Below are 10,243 nucleotides of genomic sequence, written 5' to 3'. Positions count from 1 at the left end.
GATCAATGGAGAACCAATAGAGAAAGTTAGCAAATACAAATACTTAGGAACAACGGTTAATGAAGATAATGAGTACACCGAAGAAATTAAAGCAAGAATTGGACAGGCCAGAACCATATTCAACAAAATGAGGAATGTGTTATGCAGTAGAGATCTTAATCTGCACCCTAGAGTCAGAATATTGAGATGCTATGTTTTCTCGGTGTTGCTGTACGGGATGGAATCCTGGACGTTAAAGAAAGAGATAAGCGACCGACTGGAAGCATTCGAGATGTGGTCATATAGAAGGATCTTGAGAATAAGTTGGGTGGACATGGTAACAAACGAGGAGGTACTGGGAAGAATGAGAAAAGAAAAGGAAATATTAAACACAATTAAAATAAGGAAGCTGCAATATCTGGGCCATGTGATGAGGGGAGATAAATATGTATTGTTGCAGAACATTATGCAGGGAAAGATACAGGGGAAAAGAAGCAGAGGAAGAAGACGTATCTCTTGGTTGAATAACCTTAGAGGATGGTATAACTGTAGTTCCACTGAGTTGTTTAGAGCTGCAGCATCGAAAGTGAGGATAGCCATGATGATTGCCAACCTTCTGAGAGGAGATGGCACCTAAAGAAGAAGGAATTCAGACGTTTCGAGACCGATTGGTCTCTCATCAGTATCATCAGTATGGGAAGAGGTTTTTGAGGTTTGTCAGTTTTGTGCCCAAGTTCACTCACTCCTTCATCAATTTGAAGATTTGGTTCCATAATGTCGCCGAGATGTTGCTGTAAGAGAGCATTTTTCCCCTGCTCTAATACAGGGTGGGACAGAATAGACGGGGAACTGTTATTATTGTGCAACGGCGTTTTCGACAACACTTCAAATCTTGGTCGTCATGGTTCAGTTCCGAAACGTGACACAATTAACAGATGGGTTCTGAATTTTAGAACTTCGGCATCGGCAATAAATCCCAAACCTCAAAATCGTCCGCGAAGTATGCGGACACCACCTTCCGTAGAAAGGGTGAGACAGGCAGTAATTGCTAGTCCAGATCGATCTGTTTGAAAACAGGCTGCAGCACTCCAAATGAGTAGTCGAACACTTCGTAGAATTTTACACCAAGATCTTTTCTTTCACCCCTATAAGCTTATGATTGTCCAGAAATTAAATAAAGGAGATTTTTCGCCACGCCGCCAGTTCGCTGAAAAGATGCAAATGATTTTTGCTGATGAAAATGAACCAATAATAATCATGACCGATGAGGCTTATTTTCGTTTGTGCGGTTTTGTTAACAAACAGAACTGCGAAAAATGGAAAAAAAAAAAGAAAAGAGGAAGAAAAGAAAAGAAAACTGGCTGCCGAAAACCCCCGTGAATTGCATCAACGTCCACTTCATGTGAGAAGTTGACTGTTTGGTGCGCTATGAGCCGTCTTGGAGTTATTGGATCTTTTTTCTTTGAAGATCCAAGAGGCCCAACTGCCACTGTAACCTCTGAGCGATATGTTTTCATGTTGGAAAAATTCTTGATTGCTGAATTGCGACGAAGAAGAATTAACACCAGACATGTTTGATTCCAACAGGACGGTACCACACAAGCCCGAGTGACAATGGAAACTGTGCGTCAAATTTTCCCTGGATACTTAATCTCTCGTTTCGGTGATGTGCCGTGGCCCCCTTGTTCCCCTATCCTTACAGCTGCTGATTTCTTTTTGTGGGGATACCTAAAGGCGAAGTTCTACGTTGATAAACCTAGAAATCTGCATGAGTTAAAAGAAGCCATCACAACACAAGTTAAGGCAATAGACATCGATTTGTGTGAGAGAGTTATGCGGAACTTTGAAGAACGACTACAACAGTGTACCTATTGTAGAGAACGGACGTCATCTGCCTGACATCATCTTTAGAACATAATTTCATTTTTTCATTGTTAAATGGCAATATTTAAGATTTCATTTTGAATGATAAATTTTTAAATTTCTTTTAAGATAAAAACAGCGAAGATATTTTTATTTCAAAAACGCCCTTCCATTCTGCCCCACCCTGTATATTGTTGCTACGCTTAGTGCGTTGCGTTGTTCTTAGACCCTTTTTTAGACCACTGGTTGTAGGTAGGTTCTTGAGTTTTGGTCCAGGAAAAGAAAAAACAAGTTTTTAGGCTTGTGTAGCTCTAATTCGAACCATTAATATCCACCACTAAAGGGCGTTTCTATACCACTAAAACGAAAAATACCCGAAACTTTCTTCCAATCCTCAAAGTGGCCCATGTTTAGTACTCAGAAAAGGGAAGAGGAAAAAAACCATCCATACATATACACGTAGAAGCAGGAGGTCCAGTCGGTGGTCTCAAGCTTTTCCGCCAAGTGTTTTATTGAATATAGTTCAGTTTTGTTAACAAGTATTATTAAAGTATACAATATACAGTCCAAATAGAAGTTTTAATAACACTTTTGGACAGCAGTAAGCCCAACACCACTTTCCCAACAAACCTTTTTGGATCTCAACAAACAAAAGTAAAAATATACTTCAAATCTGAAAAACGGTATCCAATACAGAAATAGTAATAAAAACAACTTATTGTTTTTTTCTAATACGAAATAGCAGGCTACGAGATTCCTTGGTATTTGCCATGTATTTGCTTTAAAAAAAAAAGAAAAAATTGATAAGGCCATCCTGCGTAATATAGGACCCTGTTAATAAATAAGTAACTTTCATACAAACCGACATTATAACCATTTTTTTTGCACACTTTGAAAACGTCTGGAAACTAAATAGCGTTGTCCTGCAATCTGTCTTTTGTCAGAAAAAAAGGTACAAAGCAGTTCAGACATAATTCTGTAGTAGTCACCTGAAACTTATTCATAGGTAACTGCAATAAAACGTATAACAGGTCTGAGTATTGCGTTTATATAAGAGATATTACAATAATTGCATATTGCTAAAAATAACTGGTTGGAAAACAGGTCTTCAAAATAACCAAAATACTGTAAAAAATCACTTGTTTGTTTCAAGTCCGAAATGTTCACTTTCTTTGTATTCGATCCAACTTTTCACTCTGATGGTGTGAGGTCTTTTTCTGGCTCTCCTTCTTGTAGTAGTTGACAAATTATTTCATACACGGGCTCGAATGCCTTTTTGCTGCCTGCATTGGTTAGAAGAAGATAGTCATCCATATCATGATGACTGATTGTACCTGCAATATGAATTTTGTATAATACTACTACACATTTCAATTCTTAGATTTTATAGAATTTTGTGTCAATATGACAAATTTGTTGTTTCAAGTTTGTGAAATCAAATACTGTCATTCACATATATCAATAATGATGAAGTAAACAGGGTGGTACAACAAAAACGAAATGCCAGCTAAATCGGGTCTTGAACATGTTAACAAAAAAAAACCGCTTGGACAAGTCGATTTGGTTTGGGAGTATCCATGCATAGAATTTTAATTAAAATCGCATCGAAGTTCCATGCAATAATAAATATTTTGAAGAGAAAGTCCAAAAGTAACACAGTTCACAGTAGTAACAATGGAACCACAACAAAGTAAAAAACACACATAGTAACAAATACTTAACACTAGCAAATAAAGAAAGTATAGCAGAAAAACCTGTCACCGGGTTATCATCCTTCTGCTAAAATAAGTCACTTTCTTATTTGATGCCTGAAAACCAAGACTCAACACCTGACGTTTTAATAGGCACAAAAAACCTTACAAACAGCATTTGTAACATTAACTTAACTAACAAAAACTTAATTTAACTAAAACGGACATAGACAAAGTGAAACAACAAATACATGACTACATTGAATCACAGTCGCCATCTATTAACTTAGAAAATGTACAAAAACAGCTCTCATTGGCCATAGATATATACTCTTCCAAAATTTATATTGAGACTAATTAAACACAAAAGAGAACTATACAGAACACATTAAAACGAAAACTTAACAATCTCAATCGAAACATTAAGACACTAATAGACCAATTTTGACAGGACAAATGTAAATCTTATTGGCAAAAAATTAAAAAGCTGTCACGTTATAAAAAAACATGTACCATAGAAAATATTAACAAAGACGGAACTGAACTTTACACAGACAAAGACAAAGCGGATACATTTGCTGAACATTTCCAAGAAGCCTTTAAATTTTCGACCAATCCTAACTTTGACGTAAACAATCAAAATGTAGTAAATAACTGGTACTTTAACTATTTCAATAATCCCACTGACAACACATACGAGGTAATTATAGAGACTGAGTTTAAAGAAACACTTATGCACATGAAGAACACAGCACCGGGAAAGGACAATATAGAAATAGTAACTTTATTTCAAGATTGTCATAAACAACGTATACAACAAAATGAAATTGCGTCAGCAAGAGAAAGACTACTTAGGTATATTATTATACTTATGATATAGTATACTCATTCAATACAGGAGAGTTCAACCTCTACATGTTTAGGTAATCGTCGAGATGATAGGGTTCCAATTGGATTAATAACTTTTTTAGCTCCCTTTTAAATTTTTGGTTACTCACAATTGTTTTAATATCCATAGGTAACTTATTGAAGAGCTTTATACACATATAGTGGGGAGTTTTTTCTGTTATTTGCAGCCGGTGTGATGGATACATAATTTGATGGGCTAATCTTGTATTATATTTGTTTACCTGTGGATTCTGAAAAAATAAACTTCTGTTGTTGAAAAAGAACATTAAGCATTCATATATATACAGAGCGTATACTGTCATTAGTCCCATTGACCTGAAAGTGTTTCTACATGATTGCCGATAATCCATTTTTTTAATTATTCTCATAACTCGTTTTTGAGCAATAAAAATGTTCTGAACCCTACCATCTGGGCCCCAGAACATAATACCGTACTTCAGTCTGGATTCAAAATTGGCGCTATACAGAATCTTTAGACATTGCTCACTTAGATATTTACCAGTGAATCGTATTCCGTAGCAGATAGTTCCCAAAATTTTCAAGAGTTAATCCAAATGAAAAGACCAGTCAAGGTTCTCATCCAGATAAACCCCTAGGAACCTCGTGTTTTCAGATACTGTTATGTCTTTTCCGACAATCGGGAGTCCTTCCAGTTTACCAAAGTTTGATTGTTTTGTCCTGAACAGGACTAAATCAGTTTTCTCTGCGTTCAAAATTAAGCCGTTATCAGCAAACCATGCTTCAATTTTAGACGTTAAATATTGACTATTGCTTACTAGGTTTAAACTATTTTTGTCTCCAATCAACAAGTTGGTGTCATCGGCATAGTTAATAATAGTTTGCCATGGTTCATCTGCTACCGAATACAAGTCGTTTATGAAGATTACAAAGAGGATTGGCCCTATAATGCTACCTTGTGCTATTCCATAATCGTTCGAAAGAGTCCCTGACCTACCAGATTGACCATCTTTAGTGACAGCCACTATATGCTGCCTGTTTTGCAAGTATGACCTTACCCACTCCAATGGTTGCCCCCTTATCCCATATTTTTCATTTTTTATAAAAAGTAACACCCTGAAAAATCTATCCCCAGAAACTCACGCATTTATACTAGAACAACTAAACACCTGTCTTAAAAATATCATAATTCCGGACACGTGGAAACACGGAATACTAATACCTATTCCAAAAAGCGGACTGGACAACACACGAATACAAAACTATAGACCAATTACTTTACTCCCCGTTCTAAGCAAAGTGTTCGAGCGTATAATAAAAAACCGACTTGAAAAACTGGTCTTGGCTTTAAACTAAAATACTCAACAATGCATCCCCTCTTTGTCTTGACGAATAACATACAAACAACACATTTGGACGACGGAAGAACAGCCTGCTTATTTATGGACATTAACAAAGCATTTGACAGTGTCTGGCACGCAGGTCTATTATATAAACTGCACAAACTTAACACCCCAAAACATTTACTTTACACTATTAAAAACTTACTTCAAAACAGACAGTTACAAGTACGCATCGACTCTGATTAATCTTTCTCCTTTTCTCCAGAACAAGGACTTCCTCAAGGTGCCCCACTCTCCCCACTTCTATATAATGTATACTGCCACGACATATACAACCATGATATCCAAGACAAAGCATACATAGACAAAACATCTTATATACTATAATACGTGGACGATACTGCCCTTGTATACATGACAAAACTACCCGAAAAGCAGTAGTAAGACTTCAGACTCTAATAAATGGAGACTCACTTCAAATTCTAATAAAAATCAACTCCTCTTATGCAATCATAAATCCAATAAAAACTCACCGACTATAACTTCATCAAAAATCTAATCTCTAATCTAAACTTCTTCAAATATCTGGGAATTACTGTTGACAATAAGCTAAAATTTACCAAACACTTTAGATCATTAACATACAAAACCAAAGGAATTAGTACCAAGACAGCTACAGCACTATTCCTTACAAATCCTTATGCAGACCTCTGTTGGATTATGGAAACATACGGCGGACAAACGCAACGGAAAAAACTATAAAACACACAGACAACAGAACGAATCACACTGAGACTAATCACAAAAATCAAACATCCCAATAACCCATCCAACGAACTTCAATACGAACGCAACCAAAATCTCTGAAAGACTGCTACAAATACAGGCTAAGTGGAAAAATAATCCTGAAAACTGGACCATACTGAATCCTCTTTGCTTGACAAGACAAGCCAGACTATCCCGATTCCACTTTCCTTCTTGTAAAACTTGATAGCCAACATCCATCGGGGCGGTAATTTTCATTTCAAAGTTATTCTGACTCTCAGCTAAACAGAAGTAATATATTTATAGTTAGATACTCACCATCAGGTTGGATAAAGCCTTTATCTATTGAGACCAATTCAAGTTTCGGAATCATCTCTAAATTCTTATACAACAACTCATTAACTTGTGACAGCTTATCTCTAACAGTATTTGGATTCTGTCCTCGAGGTAGTAAGGTCTAAAACTCTCATATTAAAACAACAACAAAGATTTTCATATCAATAAATCACTACATACAGGAAGTACTAAATATACATCAGGGTGTTTGTCCTTAATTGTATTAATTATTTCAAGTATTCCATCCACTATTTCATCAGGAGAATTGTTATAATTGTTTGTACCTACATGGAGAACTATAACCTAAAATACCACAAGAATTACATTAATTAGAAAAAGTTTTTGTTTGAATGCTTTGACAAACAATTATATGGTATTCAAAAACTTTTAAGTTCAATTTCTATCGTTGGTGAATTGAGCAAATCGATTTCCAGATTAATCATAATTAAATAAAATCAAATCTTTTTTATTGTCTAGGAGCAAGGAAAAAGTGGAAAACTCCAATTTTTATAAGAAATATAAGTTAAAAAAATGAATGAATGAAAATTAAGTATAAGATTTCAGAATGTATAACTTGTATTTCATTAACGTAAGATTAGTTTTAGAAAACGTAAGTTGTATTTCAGATTAGTCACTTGTATTTTAGAACGCGTTGTTTCAATTTAAGACTTTTTATCTCTATTAAAAATAACTTTGTGAGTAAGTCATTAATGAATATAAAATTTACATCCCATCTGGCATATCTTCATTTGCTAAAACAGTAAAACAGCAGCGTTAAAAGAAATGGCATATTTTGTTATCTATCAGCAGTGTAACAAATGTTACAGAAATATAGAGATGTATTTTTTTAAATTGCATTGGCTGTCTATTGACGTATAAAACTGTAGCAAAAATACTGCAATTAAGCGGGTTTTTTAATATTAAACAAGAGGATACACCAAAAAAATTGGTCAAAGTTGACGCCCTCTAGTGGCTAAACGGTACCACTAACCAACCGACTTTTCTACGTCAATAATATAGCTCATTTCATTGGCTGTCCATCGACATATAAAAATATATACAAAGTGTTACCAATGCGCATGTTATTTACGGTTTAGAGACAGGGTGCCCCAGAAACACTTTTTGACTAGTTAGGGCTAATTTGACCCTGCAAAATTAAGAAAACACGGTTACATGAGCTACTAGGTTTACTACGATGTAATGCATAGAAATTTCATGAAAAACCGATTTTGCAAATGACAATTTTCGTAAGGGTAAAATTTGCCTGAAACACCACCACTATTCCAATGGATTTTGCGTTATGTTGACCACTGCTGTGCAAGGGAAAATCAACTTTAATGATTTAATTTCTACAGTTTTGCTACGGCTCGAAATTTTACACTCACTGTTCTAGGTTTATGCCAAATATCAGGGCCGTACCTAACCGATTTCAAAAAAATCCCTCAAAAAAGTTAGAGTGGTTACAGTCAAGAAAAACCTATAGTTAGCTTTGGAGCCCTCTGGCGGCCAAACGAAGCACCCTATCAACACAACCGGTCATATTTTTGGAAAGCCCATTATATTTTCTATCCATTGACATATAAAAGTCTATACAATATGTTGCAAATAAACGAGTTGACAGTTTTGACTGAATTTGACAGCTACTACTTTAACCTTAAACTCGATTATTTTGACAGGTACAGGGTGGTTAAATGTCAAGGATATTAAACAGTACAGGATTGCTCGATCGGCCGATTTTGTTTCCCGGCGGCGAATGAATTCTGACGTCACAGTGGGCCTTCGGGTGCACAATACGCTAAATATTCGCCCGAGATGCTATGTACGAGATCATGTTCGTGAATGATCGACTGCAATCGCGCATCGCGCAAAACAATCGCGCAAACGCGAGAGACCCATGGTGACGTAAAAATCGTCACCGGCCCGAGCCGATACCGGCAAGATTGCGCTTATGGGATTAAGCACTCCTGTACTGTTTACCGTCCTTGGTTCAATGTATCAATTTAAAGAATACATTTTTTAAATAAGTGACCTAATACAAACTTGCCTTAATTTTGAAGGGAGAATCAGACAAAGTTATAAGAATAAGGAGTATTTAATTTGGAAAACGTCTTCTTTAGAACAGAACCCACTCTTAGAACAAACGTCTAACACAACAAAACACAAAAACCAAGAAAAAAACGTTCCTTGATATGCATAAATTAAAATTATTGTTTTCGAGACTGAAAATTTTAAATTTTACATAGAATGGTAAATATCTCAGAAACGGATACAGAAAAGTGTATGACATTAATGAATTTGACGTAGAATCCAAAAATGCAATAATATACAAGGTGTCCCATTTAAACTAAGCACCAGTTGATATCTACTTTGGGTTAAATCTTTGCAAGCTCTCATTTTTACTTTTTTTTTATTAAATTTTTTTTTTATATTCTCTAGTCCTGGTACTTCAGAAAATTAGTGGGTATTATTAGGTTAGGTTAGTGGGCCTTACAAGGAATTAGTGGACATTATTGGCATATTAGGAATGAGTGTACAAAATTTTACTCAGCGTGTTCCCCTTGGTAGGTATTCTTTGATTATACACTTTGTTAATCAAAATAGTTGTATAATCAAAATAGAAATACATAATACTTTTTAATCATAAGATAAACCAAATATCAACTATACAATAAAAGAAATTGTAGTTTAGTTAAAAATTATTAAGTAGACTGGGTAGTATAATTAACTAAAATTATTATACTTGATTGTAATTAAACAATATACAAACATAGTGAAGTCAGCCTCAAATTACAAAGGAATTGCTGACATGCAGGCAGAGTTACCTGGCAGATACTATAAAAATAAATAAATACCTTTGGTTTCACATTTTCTAATTCACCATTTTGTATTCTCCATAAAACATTTTCAACTCGGTCTCTATGTATACCAAAATTGAGACAGTGAAGTGGTACAAACAGTTCATTCCACACATCTGTATGCTGTAAGGCTTGGATAATTGAATCACCAATAAATATCACATCAGCATCTTTTTGCTTAGTTTCTGAAATGAATCTGTTATGCTAAAATATTTAACCATGCGTTAGTAAAACATGTTTTTGTCAATGCATATTTTTAGTGTTCAATTTTGAGTTGAATTTGTTATGAAACTAGGATCATACAACTTACTATGCTAATCCATCTGTTATCGCCGTTCTCCTCTTCAACAGGTATAGGAATTTTGCAAGAATTCATAATTAAAATAACTAATACTCTAAATAAATTAAGAATTTATTATCACTTTCCTTTGATGCTATAATAAATGCATATACAATAATAATATTAGGAAGAATTTCACGTTTGTTATTGGCATTAGCTACTGGCAGGTCTTCTTCTTTTTTTGATTTTACTTCAATTGTCTTT

The 10,243-nt window shown here is 34.9% G+C and overlaps 1 protein-coding gene across 1 annotated transcript; it reads right to left on the bottom strand.

The window, feature by feature from the left end:
* Window positions 1-2,874: 2,874 nt before the first annotated feature.
* LOC145726825 (platelet-activating factor acetylhydrolase IB subunit beta homolog) lies at window positions 2,875-10,173 on the bottom strand. The gene is made up of 5 exons (XM_081976084.1): window positions 10,010-10,173; window positions 9,697-9,903; window positions 7,025-7,147; window positions 6,827-6,965; window positions 2,875-3,176 (listed from the first exon to the last, which is right to left on the bottom strand). Exons 1-5 carry the CDS (start codon window positions 10,073-10,075, stop codon window positions 3,034-3,036), a joined length of 678 nt encoding a protein of 225 aa, XP_081832210.1. The 5' UTR covers window positions 10,076-10,173; the 3' UTR covers window positions 2,875-3,033.
* Between the last annotated feature and the right edge of the window lie 70 nt (window positions 10,174-10,243).

This window comes from Ips typographus, linkage group LG3 (genome assembly GCF_016097725.1).
Source record: "Ips typographus isolate SLU linkage group LG3, UJ_Ityp_2.0, whole genome shotgun sequence".
Lineage (NCBI taxonomy): Eukaryota > Metazoa > Arthropoda > Insecta > Coleoptera > Curculionidae > Ips > Ips typographus.
The sequence above is the reverse complement of the archived record's forward strand: the minus strand, read 5'-3'. Positions and strand labels throughout refer to the sequence as shown.